We start from the raw sequence: 23,506 nt of genomic DNA, 5'->3' as shown, positions 1-23,506 counted from the left end.
TATTTTGCATAATGATTTGGGTCTTAAGACTTATAAAGTCCAGTTAACACAAGAACTCAAGCTGGCCGAGTCGTGTCTTTGCTGATTGGGTCGTTGAAATACATGAAAATGATCCGGAATTCATCTTGAGTGATGAGGCCCATTTCCACCTCGGTGGCCTCGACAACAAGCAAAATTGTCGGATCTGGTGCTCAGAAAATCCAGGAATTATTGTTGAAAAGCGTCTCTATCCTCAACGTGTGACTGTTTGGTGCGTTTTATGGACCGGCGGAGTCATTTGACCTAACTTTTTAATAAAATGAAGCTGGAGCAACAGTTACGCTATCGATATATGATTAACGATTTTTAATGGCCGGAATTGGATGGTATTGATCTGGACAACGTTTATTTTCAACAAGACGGCGCTACGTGCCACACAAGCAACGAAACCATGACCTTTAATGGGAATAACACCTCTTATTGGAAAACCCTTTATTAAACCATCTGAAATATATAAATTCGTTCGTGATGTTAAAAAACAAAAATGAAAACAAAAGCCCGGTATCCTAAATGAATGGGGCCATCATAACATCATAACATCAACCATCTCAAAGTAGTTCATAAAAATGGTCGCTTAAATTTTTTAACGGAGTAAAAGTTAATAAAAAAAAACATAATTTCTAATCATCACGAATGAAAAAATTCAAAAATAAATAAATAAACACAAAGCCAAGCAAACGCAAAATGTAAACAAACAGCGCAAACAGCTCGAATAAAAACAAAAGCATTTTTGCTTTACATTCTCTCCATTTTACGCTCTAACATTTTTGTAAACTCTTTCGCTCTTTATTCCGCTATTCAAATAACTTCTGTACTGCGCTCTTCTTCAATTAGCCACTGTTGTTTTAAGCAAGTTTTTGTGGACCGGTTTTGCCGGCATTTTGCGCGTCTTCTGTATTACTCCACTGCTAGGCATGGCCAAAAACTCTTCCTACTTCTTTGCTGCCTATTTGAAGTGAGTAATTTTTTTTTTAAATTTATTTGTCTTTGTTTTTTTGTTTTTTTTTGTAAGCACAGTGCCAGCGCCGCTAGAGACGAAACAGCCAAAGTAACACAGGCAACAACAAACAACAATGAAACAGCACTAAAAATGCCTGCCTACGTGCTTACATTCGCTCCAACTTCTATTCATATCCCCCATTGTTTAGTTGCGGTTTGGTTTGACTCTGATGCTTTTTGATTTTTGTTTTTGCTTGCGTTGCCTATTGTGCTCTTTATTTTAATAATGTGTTTTTTTTTTGCCTCCTGCTTGTTTGGTTTCTTTTTTATGCCATGCCAGTGTTATTGTTGTTGTTAGCTATTGTTTGAGCGCGTGTTAACGAACTTTGGTAATTTAGCTGTGTGTTTTTGTTGGTTTTTCTTTTTATTGTGTTAGCATATAAGAGCAATTTCTTGCTACTTCTGAGACTGAGAGTGGGAGGATATGGGAGAAGAAGATGATTTTCCTTTTATAGTAAAATCAAGTCGTGTTGACGCTCTTAAAATAATGCTGAGAGAGAATAGATTGAGATCTCGCTGGATTTTAAAATCTTCTTTGCGGCCAGACTACCAAATATTTTTCTAAATACAGTGACTCACAGCTGATTTGATGGAGGTAATACTTTTTTAGAAAAAAGAAAATGACTCAAGGTTTATTAAATTTAATCAAAAAAATGTATACGACTTGTAATGAGATATGCTGTACTATTTACCACTGCAGAAAGAACAATAACAAAAACAGAGCTTGCTGAAAGAAGATAGAAAAAAATAGTTGTCTCATCAAAATATGCTCACGCTTAAATGATGCAGTTTATTTTATATTTTTCCTGAGAATGCAATAACTGTGAAATGTATTTTTTCTGTTTAGCTTAGCGTGTTCAGTCATTCTTAAAAAATTTTTGTGAAGAAAAATTTAAAAAATTAAAATTTTTTAAAATGGGAAAACGGAACTCACTTGAAAAAACATAACTCGTCATTATAAGAGCGCAAAAACCAACGAAAAATTGCAGAAATTGTTGTTATTAGCTCCTCAACTGTCCAGCACATTATAGAAAGGTTTCGCCACGAGAATAGGATAGAAGATAGGGGCAGATCTGCGCCAAATAAAATATTTAATGATGCAGATAAGAGGTGGACTGCTCGCAAAGTTAAAGAAAAATCAGATTTAAGTACTCCAAAATTAACGAACGAAGTCGAAAATTACGTAGGTAAGATCTGTAACCCTGAAACTGTTCGTAGAGTTCTGCGCGCAGAAAATTTTCATGGAAGCACTGCCCGAAATAAGCCGTTGATTAATGCTCGTAATAGAAAACAAAGAATAAAGTTTTGCAGACAACATTTGAACAAAGACATTTCGTTCTGGAAGTCCGTTGTTTTTGCAGATGAAAGCAAATTTAACCTTTTCAGGTCTGATGGGAAGTCCTGCGTTTGGGGAAAACCAAGCACCGCGCTTCAACCAGTTAAACACGGCGGGGACAGTGGGCCTATTCAGGCGTCGGAAATTTAACATTTATTGAAAGAAACATGATTAAAGAGATGCATCTGGTCCTGCTAAAAGATAATTTAGTACAAAGTGCGGATAAAATTGGCATTATGGATACGTTTAGGTTCTACCAAGACAACGATTTCAAGCATACGTCTGGTATTGTAAAAACTTGGCTTATCTGGAACTACCCACATGCAGAACAAACACCTGCACAGAGTCCAAATCTCAATGTTATTGAGAATTTGTGGTCAGTGCTAGAAAATTAAAGAAGAAACCACAATATATCAAATGCTTCTGATCTGAAACGGGCGCTACAGGAAGAATGGGATAAAATTAGTTCCGATTGTACAGCAAAACTTGTCGGGATTTATGAGTTCCCGATTAAAACCTGTTCTGAATCAAAAGGGATACCCCACTAAGTATTAGCCGCAATCATAAAGTCGAAATATCAATGTGTTTATGTTTTTTGAATACTTTTAATTTAGTGCATCATTTAAGCTGTGACCTCAAAAGTGTAACTGAGCTATTTTAATTTCGTATAAAGAAACATTTTTTGTTAACTTTTGTTATTAAATAAAACATGTTATTTAACAATAAAAAAGAAGAGATTTTTTTCTGTAATGGAAGTATCATAAAATATATTTGATATTTTAATACAATAAAATTTTTTTTGGCTGCATCAAATAAGCTGTGAGTCACTGCATGTGTGAAATTATGGCCAGCGCCGCAAGAAATCTTTACAATCTTTAAATCATTTTAGGTTAGAGCTATCTAACATTGATTTTCGACGCAATAAGCCCGGTAGATTGTTTCAGTACGAACTTCTGGACTTTAGGATTAATACAACCTGAGTTATGTACTACTGATTCTTAACGAAACATTTCACATTGTCCCGGAGCTACCGAAAACACCGGTTACTCGCCGCATAATTGGTTCAGCATCTGAGACGCGAGAATTTAGTTTATTCAGAACACAGCGACAGTTATCTGGCACACTTGTTTCACCCTTAACCGAAAATGTCATACACTTGCGCAAAGTTAGCCCTATTTAGTTTAATATAAAAAAAGTTTCGAAATGCAGCTATTGAAAACCACAAAATACCCAATTGGTCAAATTATTAACCCAGCCGTACTTATCAATCAGGCAGCTTCCTTCCGCCACCTGCTTGCCATTAGCACAGCCACAAACACAAAAACCCCTAATTCAAGGTCGCACAGCTGAATAGCAAGCCAAATTTAAGAGCACCAATCACAAGAGAGCGCTCAAATGCAGAAAGAGCGCGTTTCACTTGAAATAAACCAGTTTGTGCGCTCTTCATATTCAGCTCTCGATTAAGCACAGCCAAGTGGATGGCGTTGGTGCTAGTGCGGTAAAGTAGCATAACTGGAGAGTAGAAAACTATGAGAATTGCATAATTTTTTTTGAGGATTTTTAATATTTTGTTAACACCCTTGAATGGCAAGTGTGCAAAACAGATTATTTTAATATTCCTGCTGCTTAGAAGTTGCATTTAGTTAATGCTAACATTTCCTTACACACCACAGAAGCCATAGTTCATAAATCGCTATATTCCACATATGCACTCTTAGCTTTCAGCTGCATTTCATTGTTTATTCACACAGTTTGCCGCTTGTTCGGCGCGCATTTAACTTGTCTAGTTAGTTTGGAAGCGACTTTCGACGTGTTTGGTTGATTCTATTAGTTTGAGTACGTTTGTGATAGAGCAAATTTTTTGCCGCCGGTTTTTAGTTGTGTGCCGCTTATAACACCAAGTGGATGGATGGGTGTATGCGTGCAGGATATGAGCGCCGGGCCTATTGCAAAGGGCTAAACGTGAATTATAAATTTTTAAGAAATATTAAATTGATTCTCAAAGTGAATTGAATTTGCGGCTTGCAAAGGCAAAAGTGTGAACGGTCAGTTGAAGCTAGAAAATTAAGTGCAAACTTGATTAAAAATAAATAAATTTTTAATATTGATGTTCCGTAACAGGAGAATGGGTGCAAGCTTTGAAGTGAACGAGTAGATGAGTTGTTGCACTCGGCTGTTTGAAGAAAATGTAAGCCTTTTACATAAGAAAAATATCAATTTTGAATCTTCAGGCTTGAAAAAACAAAATGTAGTGCTTGCAAATAAATTTTTTAAAATATCAACAAGCTTAAGATGGTTTGAAAAACAGTTTCATAGTGCTTCGAAACTATTTAGGAAAATTGTTAACAAAAGAGAATTGGTATTTTATACAGTTATTTCGAACTTATCGTATTGAAATTGGGAATAAAAGGAACAAATCCTATAAATCGAGAAAAAATTCAAAATTTTCGAAATCTCACAAATCGAAAAATATTAAAAATAGTGTGTTGCGTTCTTTTGAAAATCGGGTTTAAAATCAAACAAATTGAAAAATATAAAAAAAATTGTAGTACGACGGGTCGAAATATCTGTTTGAAAATCTTACCCAGTGAAAAATATCAAAAAACTCGATACAAATACTCGAAAAACTGTTATAAAATAATCTCAGTATGGCGGTACCTTATAAACAATTTATAATAAATATCGAAATGGTGTTTTTTAAATAAAAAAAAGTACAGTAATATCTTATGAAATTAGAATTTTACGAAAAAAAAAGATTTTTTTCTTATAAAAAGTATTCTTTTCTTATAAAAATTATACTTTTCTTATAAAAATTATTGTTGTCTTATAAAAATTATTTTTTCTTATAAAAATATTTTTTTTATTTATTGAAATGAACATGGCGTTTGAAAATAGGTTTTTCTGTGTACAGATGCAAGAGTTTTTGGATTTAAAATAACAACAACACTAAGGAATGGCAAATAAATTGCCTTCTTTTTAACTAAAAAAAATTTTTCTGCAAATGTAAATGCATAAAAATGTGAAAAGAGTTTTTAAAAAGTTGTTTTTCTGGCTTAAGCAGCATTGGAAAAATATTAAAATAAAATATCAAAAAATAAGCGAACAATTCGCTTTCTGCTTATGGAAACGAAGGACTATTACGTAAAAGAGCGTAGAAATCTAAAACAAAAAATATATTTTAATTTATCCAATTAATTATTTAAAAACATAAAAAATACTTATGGTACAAAAATTTTTGGAGTGCAAAAAAAAATTTGTTAAGGAAGAAATCTAAGAAAAAAAAAATTATTAAAAGCATAAAAAATACATAAAACGTAAAACAAATTTTTCAAGAAAAAAAATTTTTTTTAAAGGAAGACATTTAGAATAAAAAATTATTAAAAGCATAAAAATTCATGATACATAAAAATTAATTTTTGAAGTGCAAAAAAAAAATTTGAATGAGCGAAAACATCTAAAAAAAAAAAAATTATTAAAAGCATAATATGTAAAACTAAATTGTTGTAGTGCAAAGAAAAAATGGTTTGAAGGGGCGAAAACATCTAAGAAAAAAATTTATTAAAAGCATAAAAATTGTAATATAAAAATTAATTTTTCAAGTGCAAAAAAATTTTTTGAATGAGCGAAAACATCTCGAACAAAAAAATTATTATATAAAAATAAATAGTTGTAGTGCAAAGAAAAAAATAGTTTGATGGAGCGAAGACTTCTAAGAAAAAATCAAGTTATTAAAAGCATAAAAAATGCATGATATTTAAAAATAAATTGTTGTAGTGCAAAAAAACAAAAAATTTAAACAAATTTTAATGGTTCAAAGAGAGAAAAAAAACTCATCAATAGTGAACATTTTCCTTGCATAATTTTTGCATTAAAATTTGCGAAAAATGGGAGAAATCGCCTTGCATAATATTTCACATATAAAAATTAAAAAATTCCATTAAGAAAAACCGATAAAAAAAAATTGTCGCTGCATAATTTTCTACCTGCATAAATTCGAAGCTAAGAGAAAACGTCTAACAAAGTGAAGATTTTATATTATAAAAATTTTAAAATTTAGGTATCAAAAAGCGCTTGATAAGTGATTTTTCATCAGAAAAAATTGAAATTTTAAGAAAAGTCGTTTAAAAACATTGTAACACTCAAATTAAAAAGCGCTTAATGAAGTGAAAATTTCGCCTCTCTAATTTTTCATCAAAAAAAATTTAAATTTTACGGAAAAGCATCTAAAAAAGTTGCAACATTCAAATAATGAAAAGCGAAGCGTGAAATGAAAATTTTGCTTCCCCAATTTTTCATTAGAAAAAATTTTAATTTTGAGAAAAAGTGTCTAAAAAAATTTCAACTTTCAGATAATAAAAAGCGCTTAATGAAGTGAAAACTTTCCTTAAAAAAAATTTTAGTTATGAGAAAAATCGTCTAAAAAGTATAAACATTTGATTAACAAAAAACGCTTAATAAAGTGAAAATGTGTCCGAAATAATTTTTTCAACTGCAAAAAGTTATCAAAAAATTCAAAAGCCTTGTAAGTGTTTCACCAAAAAATGCTCTGTGTTCCACAGTAAAAAAAATACAAAATAAAAAGTGTTCCAACAACTAAAAAATCCACAACATCCACAACAGCAAAAGTGTTCAAAGTGCACAAAAAGTTCCTGCCGAATCAGCCCAACTAAATAATTACAAAAGCATTCGCAAGTCTAATTCATGCTCAAAAAGTGCATAGCATAAATTTTCAACAATCACTCCATTGCGCTGAAATGTACGCCCCACCACGCCAAATGCCGTCGGCTCGCGGCTACAATGCGCTGTTCTGTGCCATAATCGTCGCGTTCGCGTGCCTCTCATCGCCATCGTCCGTTAGCGCAGTGCATCGTTACGATCAAACGCCCGTCGAAGCAAGTCCCTTCTATCGCACTTCCGCTTCAGGTGAAATGATTAGCTCATCGGCCATGACGAGCGACGCATTTCCCCACCACAATCGCTGTGAACCGATCACCATATCGATTTGCAAAAATATACCCTACAACATGACAATAATGCCGAATTTAATCGGACATACCAAACAAGAGGAAGCCGGCTTGGAGGTGCATCAATTTGCGCCACTTGTTAAAATCGGCTGCAGTCCCGATTTGCAGCTCTTCCTCTGCTCGCTGTACGTACCCGTTTGTACGATACTCGAACAACCAATACCGCCGTGTCGTTCGTTGTGTGAATCGGCGCGCATCTGTGAAACGCTAATGAAAACTTATAATTTTAATTGGCCCGAGAATTTGGAATGTTCCAAGTTTCCGGTGAATGGCGGTGAGGCGTTATGTGTGGCTGAGAATACAACTTCGTCAACGCCGTCGCCAACGCGTAGCATACCGAAAGTGACGACGCGCAAAAATTATGCGGACGGCCCGCATCGGAATATCGGTTTCGTGTGTCCGGTGCAGTTGAAGACGCCCCAAGGAATGGGCTATGCGCTCAAAGTGGATGGGAAGGTAAGTGAAAAGATAATACAAAAAGTTATAAATTAGAATCGGCTAAGACCTAAGTGCGAGTTATCTTAAAAGTATTGGCAGTGACAAAAAAAAAAAAAAAAGGTTGAGAAAGGTCCAGTTAGTTAGTTTCGGCTTTAAATAAAAGACACATGAATATTTTTCAATGATTTTCTTTTTTTTATTGAAAAGCGTAAACCTGGACATTAAACATAGAAAACCTTTCATTCCAATGACTTCCTAGGCTGGCTTTGCAGTAGCGCTTTCTGGCCACTCAATTAATCAGTATAATTTCGCTAGTCTCGGAGCTTCTCACATTTCAAAATTTCACCCTTTGGGGACGGAGCCGCTCAACAGGCGAGCGTTGCTGAGGACGAGAGATATTGGAGTGCGCAGTAAAGAAAATAAATACGTTGAACTAAGGCTGTATTTGGCACAAGAAAAATTTTTCATAAAATCAAAAAAAAAATTATAAACAAACTGGTATCACTGCTAATGTTGAAATGCCTGAGTGGATCCCTTATTGCACGGATTTCACTTCCAACTGCTTGACGAAGTAATACCGTCATCTTCCGTCTTATCAGATTCAAAGTAATATTCATCAGAACTGTCACTATCTAACTTACCATCTCTAGATCGCTTAGCCATCGTGCGTAGGATAAAATATAAAATATATAAAAAGCCTGCTGGTTCCTCTGTCTATGACACTGATACTGAATCGAAGAACTCAAACTCGTTTCCACTCTACCGTCGTGTCACATCGTAAGTCTACATTATAAGGAAGATACGATTTCATAGCTAATGGCCTCTAATGCCTTTGAATGAACACGTGACTATTTTACTATATCTATGCGTTTCTTATCGCTCAGAAAGATAGGCGGCACGAGCCTTGCAGCTACCAACTAATTTGGGCGGCTATATGCTGACATGCGTGCCCAAAAATTAAATCATCTTTTGATGTTTGGCGTTAAATTCATGCCTAACACTGTTTCACAAAAAATAGTCTAACAGGCAGCCCATTGACATAAGCCTTCCTTCTCAATTCAATTTCAATATTTCCAAACTTAGTTCAAGCGAAAACCCATCCATTCTCAAATGCCTCACCATGAGCTAAATTTCCTTTCTGCTGACAAACTCAAAACATCGAAAGTTAAAATTTTAAACGCTTAACTTCGAGTCTTTGCTTTAGAGTTTCCAATGCGAGGAATGATCAGTAGAAATATAACCTAGTAAAGTTTTGTATCAGAACTCGATTGATTTATGTATATTTGAGATCTCGAAATCTATGAATTAGATTTCACTGACTTTTGATGGACGGCAGAGGAACTCAAAATTGTTGCGCGATTCTCCTTTCCAACTTCAGATAAAGTCGAAAGCTAATTCTAATTTCTACCAAGTTGTCAATAGGAAGCTTCGCTATTTTTTATTATACGAAATTGTTTTGGTACTCGTATCTAACCAGTTCTTGTTCTTTAACTACAACTTATACGGACCAAATAACCCAATGCGTCCACAGTAAAGATCACACTTCATGTTAGAGCAGCCTAAGTTTCGCTAGACTACAAACTGATAAGCTGGATTTTGTCAATCCGTATTTATGTTTATACCTGAACCTTGAGTACCATTTTAGTGCAAGATAAATTTCGACAACATAGAAACTGATGACATGAACTTTTTTGAAGTGAAACTTCTCAGGCGTCGATGGACGAGCGAGAATGGAGAATAAAATTTCAAGGCCATGCAACGTTTTAGGCATTTTCGTTCCGCGAGAGAGAAAAAAAATATAACGTAGAGGAAAAGGAGAAAGAGAGCTATACCTCTTATATGTACATATATCTTAGATATACTTTAGGCTATTTTTCCTGAGCTTTTCCTTGTGGTTGCTAATTTCTATAACACTGCCTACTTTTTGACGCTTGTTTGTTGGTGCAAACTTGTAGGAAATATATTTTTGGTGCCAATTTTTTAGCGTTATATTTCCTTGGTGCCTACTTTTTGGGGCAGTTTTGGTCCCAATTTTTTTGGCGTTTTTTTAGTGCCTTCTTTTTGGTGCTTATTTCCCACTCTTTTTTTTTTTGTTAGTAGTTAGTATCCGTAGTTATCCTTCATCTTGAAGCAAGTAAACAACTTAAAATCCATATAATTCAATGAGGGTTGGGATCGCAGAGATGCTCTTTAGTGCGATGCACCTGGGCTCGCCTTTCTTACATCGTCCCGTTTTCCTTCTTACCTTGAGGGTAGAAGGGTCGTGAATGTTGTAATGGCAATTGTAGGCGGGAGTGCATAGTCCACCAGTTTGAGAAGCTCCGAAATGTCAGCTACAATTTTACCGTGGACGGTCCAAGAGTATATCGTAATACAATATTTTTCCGAAATATTTTATCAAAATTCTTAATATGCAATATATTTTATAAAATCGATGGAGTTACAAGGTGGCGCAAAATTAATCATCCAATTTGTTTTTGAATCAATTCTTTGCTGAATAAAAAAAATATTGTGAGTTTTGGAAATCTTATTTTGACCTTTACGCGCATAGCGTAAGTGCACTAGCCTGCCATCCCAGAGGTTGTGGGTACGAATCGCACGTAAAACACAGTCCTCGCACTTGTCCAAATTTACCTACTTTCGCTGTTTCTAAACCAAAAAACAAAACCTCCTATTCCATTCCTCAACCCCAAAAACTTATCCTTTCCATCCTTACTCCCGCACAATAGTCGGGGCATTATTTGAATTGTGGCTGCTAAGTCAACCAAAAAAATCAAAGAAAAACACACAGTTCACATTGCATCAGTTGCGCCAGCAAGTGGAAGCGGGCGACCGCGGTAATAGCGCAGACACACGAAATTTAGCGAAGTCGTCAACCATCTGTGCGATCCTTTTGCCAGAAAAATGTGAGACACAGATGGCGCACCAAGCAGCAAGAAGGCGTTGTTCCTAAGCAACCACAAGTGGGCACTCCCACTACTTAGGACTGGTAGCAGCTGGCTAATCACCTACGCTATCAGTAATCAAAAACAAATTAACGAAAGCAACGCAAGACTGAGCCTTGTCGAGGCCCTATGCCCCTGAGAGGAGTGAACAAGGAAAACAAAAACACTTCTGTTAGATTTTTTGGCCGAGCTCCTGCTCCTGTTTGTCGCGTGCGTATTGATGTTGTTCCACGAGGGGAGGGGGGGCCCACAGTTTTAAACCGATTCCGAACGGTGAATAACTTTTTATGACGAGTTTTTTCATGCCAGAAATACACTCGCAGATTTACCATTGCCTGACGTGGGACGGAACACTTTTTGTATCTTTTTGGAGAGCCGAACCTATGCACTCCTGAATGGTAGTCACGCAGCAACCCATTCGGCTACGACGGTCTTTCTTCCCATAGAGTGATTAATTTTGCGCCACCTTGTACATACCTCATGAAGTGCACCTTTTTGTGTATTCTTCAACTTACAAAAGAAATTCTTTGAATAAAATCAAAATATGATACTCAGGGATTCCAGATTCGACCCAATATTTTTTTCTGTACGAGAATGCCCGCTGGCATTCCATTTTCTTGCAAGGTAATTGCGTACCCTACAGCATAGTGTAATCCTCTAATGCGGAGGATTAACCTCATTATCGGCACTATAGTCATTTATCCAAAACAAAGGAGCACAAAGCACAAGGAATTCCTATGCAACCACACCAACACTGCCACAATCATGCGCATATGTCACTAATCAGAAACTTAATACCCATTTTCCTTGCTATTGTGCGGTGTAAAACCTTATTCCCATTTTAGTCATTGCGCAACACCACGGCAAATGCACAAAACCCTCAGGTTTGACCTCAATTCCGCTGAAGTACCTTTGCACGAACATAAAAAATTCAACAAGTTTGCAGCAGAACTACGCAACATCATATAACTATAAAAAAAAACTACCTGCCTTTCCTCGTATTCGACATACCTTAGCGACTTTCCAGTTACCTGTGTTGTTGGCAATCAGCAGTGAATGAAGCAGCCTGCTCAGTGGTGGTGGTATGAGGAGAGATGAACAAAAAGAAGCAAACGAAATGTTGACTTCATCCCTTAGCTGTGTCTAAAAGTGGGTACCTTGTAAATATACATACGAACATATGTAGAAAAACACACACACGCATAGAACGTTATTTATTTATTCATTTTTTTGTATATGTGGGTAACTCTGTAAATGTATGCATCTCGGACGCACCATTGCCCGTAGCACGTGAAACTAAATATTTATACCATGCAAATACTCGTCTATATATTACACACACACACACACACACACACACACATTGGCATGTAGAAAGAATTTCGGTGTGCGGAGTAAAATGAAGAAGAAAAATAAAAACAGTTTACAAATTTCGGCACCTCGTTAGAGGCACTTTCATACCACACACATACATGCATATCTCCTAATGAAGTGTCATTGTAGATATGTGACGGAACATTTTTGAGCCTCTCACACACTTTTCTTTTTAATTATCACTTTTCATTCTTATCTCCAGACTCTTCCTATTTCTTCTTTTTCTTCCTCATACCTTCTGGTTTCCGAAGGAGAGCAACTAAAGCCCGCTTTTGGTACTGAATATACCCCAGTTGCTTCTTACTTTTATGATTTGTATTTTGTGTGATAATCATTTTTCCTTTGTGACTCCTCGCATGGGTTACCTCTACTAGACATCTCATGTGTCTTAACAGTTTTCACTCATCTATTTGAACTCTTCTTTCAATATTTCTAAAGTAGACGTATTTCATGGGGATATTTCATCCTCCGTTGGACATCCGGCTATGAACAGACTTTTCTGGCCAGAGTTTTTCTACTTGGGACATGAATTTAACACACTTCTATTACAACTAACTGCTTGAGCTTCCAGGTAGCTTCTTAACATTTAATTTTCTATCAATTTTTCGGATATAACCTTTTAAAAAGAATCCCCGAACAGAGCGAAAAAAGGCCAGACCCGGGTACCCAAAAAAGGTATCCTACAGAGCCTTAAGTCATCAAAGCTTCATGGGCACCAGTAGCTCAAGGAACTGAATATTTAAATCTTAACCTCTCGATGGCAAGCTGAGTAGTAAAGGATTATCTAATAAGAGGTGTTATTTTGATATTCAAAGAATTTTTTTAATATAGGTAAATGATCGGATGTTTATTTCATTATAAAGAGGAAAGTATGCCGTTAATAGTGGAAAGTAACATCAGACAAATGATCACCACGGCCACGCTTATAGGGCAATATCCTTTTCATGAAATTTTCCACAAACAAATTGCAAAGGGGCTGCCCTATGTCCTCGATAGCCTCACGAATTCCATCTTTGAGGTCTTGAATCGACCCTGGGCTGTTGGCGTAGACCTTAACTTTCACGTGGCCTGAAATAAAAAGTCACATGGTGTTAAATCACAAGATCTCGGTGGCCAATTGTGATCACCTCTTCGAGAGATAACACGGTCCGGAAACTTTTCCCGTAAAAGATCAATGGTTTCGTTGCTTGTATGGCACGTAGCGCCGTCTTGTTGAAAATAAACGTTGTCCAGATCAATACCATCCAATCCCGGCCACAAAAAATCGTTAAGCATCTCTCGATAACGCAATCCATTCACCTGTAATACCTGTTATTGGAAAACTCTATTGGGAAACCCTTCTCGATAAGTAGAAGTTTAACCTGCCACAATATCCAGAACGTAGTTGAGACAAAGTTACGCGGAACTCACGCGGCAGCTGAAGGTCTTCGTCTGCGATGGTTGGTGATTGGACACCGATAATGCCATTCAGGGGTCCTGTGTTTAGGAAAGTTATAAGAGTCTCCCGATGAATGTCCATCGGGATCCAGTAGTTACCGTTTTGTTTGGTGTTGGATCTGGTCGGTGTAGTCGAAGAGATGTCTCCTGACTCGTTGAAGAGGTGGCTTAGGCTCTAGCAAATGTTAGCAAGGGAGATTGTTAGGTTAACACACAAGCAGAAATTGCGAGCTCAGGATATTGCTGTGCTCCTTGACCGGGAGGATGGAAACCTCGTTGTGAAGATGTTGCAGGGAAGACATTAGCAGATTCCGTGAAAAGACATTCCATGACCCTGAAATAGTGCATTTCGAGAGTATACTGACTAGTAGGTTTATGCGTGCCGGTAGGATTTCCCGGGGCAAAAGCTATGTAATAGTATTTATACTAGATAGAGGGTACTTAGTTGTAGTTACTGAATGACTAAGGACAATCTCGCAGCTTAAATCTAAACTTTTTGAAGGAATTCTAAAAGAAAAAACGTACTTTGCGAATAAGATCTTAATCTCGCCCAAGGAGCATGGATTTTTCTAGGGTAGGTCTTCTTGCTGAATGTTTTCAAGTCGCCTGTGTTTATACGAACTTTTCTAAAGCATTTGATAGAGTTTCTCATACAATTCTACTACGCAAATTAGCCTCGCTTGGTTTTGATTCTGTTTTCTTTCAATGGTTGAAATCTTATTTGCCCGATAGACGATGTTTGGTAAGGATTGTGGGTGAATGTTCGGAAGCTTTCATTGCATCATTGCATCTTCAGGGGTGCCACACGGCTGTATTTTAGGGCCTCTTCTCTTCGGTCTATTTATTAGTGATATTAGTACCTGGTTTTCATTTACCAACTTTCTTCTGTGAGGCTGATGATTTGAAAAATGGGGATGTTCCTATGTTGCAGATGGAAATTAATGCGCTTGTTTCGGTGGTGGAGTGACTGCGGCATCTCTAAATATTAAGAAATGTTTTTATGTCACTTTCGCCGAAGCTCAAAATGTTTTCCAGTCGTTTATAGCATTGATACTTGAACCTGAATACTTTACTTCAATCTGTTCAAGAATTCAAAGAGTTGGGTGTGATCTTTGACTCCCATTTTTCCTTCAACAGTCAGATTAACAGACATATTAACTTTACTGTATCCACTTTTTACTCAATCTTAGGTTTTATACGGCGTAATAGCTCAACGTTCTCGGACCACTACACTCACAAATTGCTTTCTACTTCCTTTGTCCGCTCTAGCTTAGAATATGCAACATATATCTGGAGGCCTAGCCACCAATTTGCAGTTCAGAGAATTGAACGTGTAGAGAAGATGTTCCTTAAATATGCTTTTCAAATCCTATCCCTTTCTATAATTCCCGTTTGATTTTAATTTACTTAAGGGGACCCGGTGGTCTAGAAATTTCAAAAATACGATTTTTTGTTTATTCGATATTTCGAAAGTATAGAGTCTTAAGAATATACTGTGAAATTTTCATACGGAAATTCCCAATTTTATAATTTCTACAGCCCATTTATCAAGCAGAGAACGGTCCGCGCGCTCCTGTAGCGCAAACTTTAAACTCATTTACCTCGAAACGACTTTTTCCGGCCTGGTGTTGCCAAAAACAAATTTGCCAAAAAAAAAACTATTCAACCTAATTGTCTAAAATTTTAATATGTTGTTCACAACAACAACATGAATGGCTAACGCCCGTAATATTATATAATCATATTGTTATTTCAATTATTTCGCATATTTTTTATTAAACCCCGATTTTTAGAGTGTCAAATTCAAAACCGCGCTATTTTGTCAAATTTTTCTTTTTTTTTATTCTAGTAACCGGACATAGCTACAGTCATACTGATTAATAATTTTTTTGATGTTTGTGTTTCAGATAAATAGAAGAGCCAAACTGGACAACACCGTCCAGTTCCAATTTTTTGGCAGGGTCAACTTCAGTGACATTTCTAAAATTATTAAAATTAAACAACATTTTTTTTTTTCATTTTTGTATGTAAAAGAAGCCTAAACAATTTAAATAACGTGTTTTATTTTTTATTGTAAAAAAATGCCTGAAAGTACCCTAAATTTTCGAGTTCTATACCGCTGATGTGTCTAGTGTGTAATTAAGTGGACCGCTTAATGTCTCTAGAGAGTAAAGACCTTTTTACTTAATATACCTACACTCTCAATGCCTTTTGTTTTTAGTGTAATTAAAGGAGAACTTGACTGCTCATCCCTATTACGTAGCATTCATTTTCATATTCGTACTAGGTCTCTAGGCAATACTTACCCATTTCATCTTAAATTTCCGAACATGAATTACGCGCGTAACGCTACTATGGATCGCGCTCTGAAAAAATTCAATGAGATCTCGAATTCTATTGCGCTTGACTTTTCGGTTTCAAACAATGAATTTTATAAATTTCTAAACTTTTTTTTAAATTTATTTTATGTTTGGCTGTAGTAATTTAAGCTCATATTAGCTCTAAGTGGCCAGTGAAAATACAAAATTATGTTTAAATTTGAAATAAACGAAATAATAGATCTTTAGGACGAATTGCAATTCCAATATAATCACTATTTATTAATAATTATTAAATATTATGTTGCTTGTGCCATTGCTTCTCCTTCTTGTTCACATTTTCACATTCTTCTCACGCAACTGCTCCAGTGTAACGTCACATCTCTCTGATGGCTGCACTCTTGTATTCTATCCTTCTCGCCTGTTTCAGTATATGTGTATGTATGCACCTCTCCATCTAACATATCCGTCATAAAACAGTAAGGCACGGCAGCTCGAGCTATTCGCTGTTTGTTTATTTTGTTCTACATATTGACTCTCGTTTTTATCCTTGCACTCCGGCCGTGTTTTCCTTTCATGTCTTTCAATTAATTTCCTTGTCAATTTTGCGTTTTCTCGCATTAGTCGACCCTTATGATGTTTCAAATCCCTGCTCTACAGCTATTGATGTTCAACTTTCAGCATTTCTTCCCACATGTATGTATATATGTGTGTATGTGTGTGAACATACATAATCTTGTCGATGCATTGAAGGCAATGCTCACCAATTCATATACATACACACATGTACATACACACATATCACCCAGTACATTCCCCAAAGCCTATGTACATGATTTCAGCTCTCTCCCTCCTCTAACGCGTCTATTTTTAACTGTGTTGTCTATATGTGTATCTATATTTGCTTTTATATTTTTTCAAAAATTTTTGTACAATCAATGAGACCCATACCTACATACATACATATGTTTGCTCTTCGTTCATTTGGGATTATGTAGCGATTTATGTGTCTGCACGGAGCCAGACCCAGACAAGCCGTTGTTTGTTAGTGTACTTACTCGTACTTACCTACTTACTCTACCTTCTTGCTGGCTCGCTCATGTGTTCATTCGAGCATACTCGCTCTCGTTGGCTCTTTGTCACTGGGATTTATTAGTATTATTGGATCACAGTGTTGCAATACTTGCCTTTATGTTGTTGTTATATTTACGGTAACTCTTATACACACTTTCACGATTTATTATTGTCATTCATTTCATTTGTTAAATTTTATCAACGCCATTGTTGTCGTACTTACATGCATACACATATACATACGTGTGTGTGAACCATATCTGTGGTTGCTCGCATCATCTAAGCTGTGTGTGAAAATTGACAGGTTGTCTCAACTCCAGCATTTGTTGGGTATTTCAATCTTTTTTTTTGACATTGTCAAAAAGTGTTTATGTTTTTTTTAATGATGGTATTCAACGTCTGTATTAGCATGCAGGCTGTGATTAGGGTGTTACTTTTAAGTATTTCGATGTTACCACAAAAGCTAGACAGGCTTAGGGCAAATGGAATTAGTGCTCCATAGAGTTCGTATACAGTGCAAAATACCGTCTTAAGTAGAATTTTACAGTTGTCGAAAATATATTAATAAATTTTGATATTCATTAATCTAGTTAATTTGGTGAGAGCTCAAGACTACCCGGAATGGTATCTAACTAGAATCGCATATTCTTATCAATAAGTTGAAGTTTTGTTATGCGGAATATGAAAGCGGTTAGATAATGGCGGGTGGTATTGCTTCATAAAATGTTTTTAAATTTTTGTAAGTTCCAGAAGCATTATAAAGGGTGTGTTTTTATAAGTGAATAAATTAATTTAAATTAGTGCCACCATTTCCTTGGTCAACCAATTGAACACTTCTCGGTAGTTTTAAGGTTTGTTCGTCTGGGAAATTCATCATATACGAAAAATAAACCGAATAATGGGCCCCCTACCGCCCATTGTACGATTCCATCACATGCAGTTCATATTTGTTTCGGCGCAGGGCCAAGAAAGAATAGGATTTTGTTAAGCGCCAAGATTTAAAACTGGTTCAGTAACAGAAAAACTCATTAGGTGAATAAAAAGTTTGAGATGTGCCAACGTCAGTGACTTATTTTGAGTGTTTAGTTTTCTTAACGGTGAAAGGGGAGACGATATAACAAAAAAGATAAAATGAGAATGAATATTATGAAATATTATGAATAAGAATATTGGTAATGGAATCAAAATGGCTCATTAAGGTCACCATTTTTTCCATGTTTTTGAAAAAACATACCTACCGATCCGCAAAACTCTAGAAATAACCTTAAGGTTAACTTCCACCAGAAAAAAACATTCTTAAAATCGGCTCTGTAAGCTGTTCAGCCATAAATATCCAAAAAATGTTCTACGCCTATCATGAGAGATGATCATACTATGAGTTCCCGCGAGTAGCACTTAAGGCAAAAAGTTAAAACTGTTATGGATTCTAGGCAGAATAGACGCACGCCGGAGCAAGAATTAGAAATTCTTCAAATTTATTTTGGAAAACATACGCTAATTCGTAATGAGCATCCACAAGACATTTACTGAATTACACCGAGATAAAAGTACTATTTGTTGTATTTTAAGCGCAGGTAGCCTCACTGGCCATCTCGTTCGTGCGATTTGACTTTATTAAATTGTTTGCGCTGGAGATTTGTAAACTTACATACCTACGCCGGTTAAACAGAAGCCATTGAACATTTGGAAGCTAACATTCGAGGTTGTAGTGCCGAAATACAGCCATATTTACTGCACAGACTGTGTGAAAATCGATCTTGTACGTCATGTACGCACCCGTTATGGCGGTTATTTGCCCCAAATTATATTCAAACATGAGTGCATAAATTTATCACTCAAATAAAGCCAATTTTATGGATGTTAAAATCATTTTTCTATGCTTTATTTCCATTCAAGCTTCAGTGACTCTAAAAAACACCCTGTAAATGCAAGTGTTTGAAAAATAGTATCTATAATGCCTTCCTTAAAGCTAACTTTTTGCGTTTTGTGTCTATTCAAGCTTCAGTGAGCCTAAAAAAACACGCTTTACATGCAAATGTTTGTAAGATAGTATCTAAATTCCCTTCCTTAAAGCTAACTTTTTGCGTTTTATTTCCACTCAAACTTCAGTGACCCTAAAAAACACCCTTTACATGCAAATGTTTGAAAAATAAATAGTATCCAAGATCCTTTCCTTAAAGCTAATTCTGCGATTGATTTCCACCCAAGCTTCAGTGAACCTAAAAAAGACACCCTTTACATGGAAATGTTTGAAAAATATTATCCTGGATCCCTTCCTTAAAGCTAACGTTTTGAGTTTTGTTTCCATTCAAGCTTCAGTAACTCTAAAAAATACCCTTTACATGTAAATGTTTGTAGGATAGTGTCTAGGATCCCTTCCTTAAAGCTAATTTTTTGCGTTTTGTTTCCATTCAAGCTTCTGCGCCTTTAAAAAACCACCCTTTACATGCAAATGGATCCGGGATCCCTCTCTTAGATGAAACTTTTTTAAATACAATAAATTAAATTTTTTCTTGTTTTGAAAACTATTACTAAAACGTGGCCGCCACCAGACAGAGTTGTTGCAAATTTCGTCTATTTATCGGCATTTTATTTTACGTTGGTCAAGATTGACCGATCTCTTGGTGAATGCTGTCTTTAGGAGCGTGGAGGATCTGGGATATGCTGAAATAACCTCAGAGGAAGTGGGCTCTGAACGGACGATCTCCCAAAATTCCCTAATCGAGCAATCAGCAAACAGCCTGGGAAAAAGGCTACTCACAATTTCCATGGTGTAGCGCGCCCCGCGGGTACCGCTGCAAGCTCACAACCTCCATTCCCAACTCGCACAGTATTGGCATTAAGAACTCGTTCAATATGAACCGATATCGACCGCCAGTAAATTGAATATTTCTCGAGTGTGACTGCGTCCTGCTGTTGCTCTTTCAAAATAAAAAAACGAAGTCGCAGTCATGAAAAAATGAAGTTGAAAATTGGGATAAATTGCTTATCAGTAGTAAGATCAGCGACACAAAGTGCCACATTTATAGTCACTTCAAAAGCTCTCACACACCGCCCCTTTACGGGTTTGGGCAAGGCGGTAACGTGTTCCAATAAAAGCTTCGCCATTTATCTTGTCCGCCAAATCGCCAACTCCAGCACTCCAGCAACTGACACATAGCAAGAGAGGAGCGATGGTGGGGACGTTCAAGCCCAGCCGAAATTTCTCAGTTAGTTCACAATTGTTTGTTCTTTTTTTTGCAATTTTTATGGCACTCTTGGTTGTTGCCATTTTTTTTCGAGCGATTGCATGTGGGCGCCAAAATGTCAGTTATTAATGGCACTCACGCGTTTACGCGACTGACTGCCTACTTGGCGTGAAAACTTTTTGCGAACTTTTGCAAATTTTTCGTGTTTTGTTTTTTGTTTTGCTTGTTTTAGGTGTGTGTGGCTGGATGGATATCTGTGCACATACATGCATGTGTGTGTGTGCGCGTTGTTTGTCGTAGTGTCGAAAATGCATGTAAAATGTTTAATTACAAGCCTTTAATGACAATTTGGCGTAAAAAAGCATTTATTGCAAAAACCATTTATTTTGTCGGCATTGGGTAATGGTGAGGAGGTTTTGTCGGTGGTAACTGCTTCACCCAATGTAGTGCCAGGCGCGTGCGTACTCCGAATTTTATTAATATTAATTACTTTTTTTGTTTTCAATTTATTTTTTAATGCATAATTTTCCATTTAATACTTTCATGTGCATTTCGTTTCATTCCGTTCCATGCCATGGTATTTAATTTTTTTTTAATTCCAACAGTTTTTCTTTTATTTTACTTCATTTCGTATCATTGTTTTACATTACCCAAACAACTTCTAAAGAAAACAATCTGCGATTCCGGCCGTTCCGCCAATAAACTTCAGGTTACGAATTTCACCAAGAACGAGTTGAAATTAATTAGTTATAATTTAAAGCAAATAAATTTTATGTGTGGAGAAATATTTAAGCCGATTTTTGTAAAGAATGGGAATTTATTTTTCAGTCTACAATTTTATATTAAATTTTTTAAAGTTGATTTCGTTTCATTTTATTCTACTCCATTGCATTTACTGTTTTTGGTTTTGATTTTAATTTATTTAATTACAACAGATTTTATTTTATTTTTTTTTTTCATTATATTACGTTGCTATCTCACCTACCTTATTCAAAAACCTTTTAAGACAGATTCCGGCTAATAATTCGGTTATAAAGTTCCACTACACCACGAACAATCGGAAATAAATTGGAAACAATTTAAAACCCACTGATTTTATGTGTCGTGAAATATTTTACAAAAATTTCTCAGAGCAGCAGGCGAGGATTACAGCTTTGTGTCCTTATTTATATTCTTCGCATTATCTCATTTCACCACTCATTAGTAGAGAAGGATAATAGATTACCAGCTTTGGCCTTCAGCTATGGTGAAAAAGAAGTTGAGCGAGTAGCTTCGCCTGTGACGTCACCGGGAATTCGGCAGCACAGTTCTGCCCGCTCATTTCACACTCTTTGAATCATTTCATTTCGTTAAGTTTCTTTTCACATCGTTTCGTTATATTATATATCATTCCTTCCCTTTTTATTATTTAATCCCCCTTGGTTCATTTTCTTTCAGTTCCTCATTTCATTCCGTGTATTTCATCTCATTTCATTTCATTTTTTTTCACTATTTTGTCTCATTCCATTTCAATTCAACATCTGATGCACTCACTTTATTTATTTAATTTCACTAAGGCTCAAGTGGTTTTATTTCACCCCAATTCTTTTTTAAATTCAAATTTAATTCAATTCGTTTTGTTTGTTTCATTCCACATCATTTTGTTCCATATATTTCCTTATTTTTTTCTTATTTAATTCCCTCTTGATTCAGTTCCTCATATCGTTTCGTGTATTTCATCTCATCTCATCTAATTCCTTCTTGATTTTGTCTCTGTCCTAATATACTTCTTTTCGTCGCGATTCAAGACAGTTGACTCACTTGAATGTTTATTTCATTTCACTTAGTCTCAATTGATTTTATTTCACTCCAGTTCTTCTTCTCATTCAAATCTAATTCATTTCAGTTCATTCTTTTGCCCCCAAATCACCTCATTCCAATATATTCCGTTTAGTTTCACCTCATAATATATTTAATAAAGTTCTTTCATTTCATTTTGTATGTTTTATTCCACATAATTTTGTTTCATATAGTTCCGTCTCTTTTTGGTTCATTTCCTTTCGTTTCCCCATTTTTTAATATATTTCGGGTCGGTTCACCTCATTAAACTTAATTCCTTCATTTCATTCCGTTGTGTTCTTCTCATCTCATCTCATCTCATCTCATCTCATCTCATCTCATCTCATCTCATCTCATCTCATCTCATCTCATCTCATCTCATCTCATCTCGTGTCATCTTATCCCATCTCATCTAATTTTATTAAATTTCTTCTCACTTTTTACTTACGAAATTTGCAAAGTCGCACGCAGAGCGACTAAGCAAGCATGTGAACAATGAAGCCTTGATTCTTAACGATAATACAAAATGGAAACGAAGGCTCAAACGTAAAAAACCTCTAGATTTAAACTAATTAATAAATAAAAATCAGTTAAAAGTATGAATTGTATTTTGCTGAGGATTAACTCAAATTATTTGTTGTAACAAAACTCCACAAAAATTGCTCGTTAGTATATATATGTAATGTTATACTAGTTGCAATGAAAATACTAATAATAAAAAAAAAAAAAATTTTTTACTTATGCCTTCACGTCCGACCCACATTGCTCCCAACTGTCCGTAGCTCCCTTTTCCGCAAAAAACAAAAATAAAATAAATAAAACTGTCATTTTCATGTGTCAATTGTTTAACGATTTTCACAAGCCTGCCGACAAAGTGACAGCGCAGCCAACGCGGAAAATTTTCAAACGAAAAAAAAATTTACTCGCAATTATGCAAGTCAGCGCTTTAACTAAATTACAAAATGTTTCAGATTCGTTACTTGAAATGAATGTATGAATGCAGAGCGTGCGATGTTAGAATGCAAAGAATGGGAGCAGCCTTCGCCGCTCGACTGCTTAATTATGTATCGCTCTCACGCTTCACCGAGTGCGTTCGCTAGGCGTGGCGCATGACACTAACAACTGTCAAGCTGTAAGTTGACAATGCGAATTGCTGTCAGTACTCGTATGACTTATCAGCAGTGGAAGCGGTGTCTCTTTTTTGTTTTCACTGACTGCGTACGATCTAAAATTTTTTGTAATTTTAAATAATATTTGCAATTTTTCAATATTTTTTCGAACCTTTTTTTTCGTATCAACTTTGCTTGGAACACGTAAAACTGGCTTCATTAGATAACCTCCCAAAGCTGCTGGCTATTTGAATATGGGTATGTATGTATGTGTGGCGCATTAACGCGTGGTTACCCAAATTGTGCACTCACTGTCGCCAAACGCCAGTGCCACCATCAACCACCAGCTGTGAGTGATTGCCCGACATTAGCGTGGTGATTTGGTTAATGTGCGTAAATTTTTTATG

General features: G+C 35.9%; 1 protein-coding gene across 1 annotated transcript in view; it reads left to right on the top strand.

The window, feature by feature from the left end:
- Positions 1 to 6,756: 6,756 nt before the first annotated feature.
- LOC129242141 (frizzled) overlaps positions 6,757 to 23,506 on the top strand; it is a 121,272-nt gene continuing 104,522 nt past the window's right edge. Inside the window, exon 1 of the mRNA XM_054878702.1 lies at positions 6,757 to 7,854. Within this exon, the coding sequence (XP_054734677.1) occupies positions 7,129 to 7,854 (726 nt within the window). The 5' untranslated portion in view covers positions 6,757 to 7,128. The remainder of the gene's footprint in view (positions 7,855 to 23,506) is intronic.

Source organism: Anastrepha obliqua, chromosome 3 (assembly GCF_027943255.1).
Source record: "Anastrepha obliqua isolate idAnaObli1 chromosome 3, idAnaObli1_1.0, whole genome shotgun sequence".
Taxonomy (NCBI): Eukaryota; Metazoa; Arthropoda; class Insecta; order Diptera; family Tephritidae; genus Anastrepha; species Anastrepha obliqua.
Note: the sequence above shows the minus strand (reverse complement) of the source record. Positions and strands in the feature narration are given on the sequence as shown.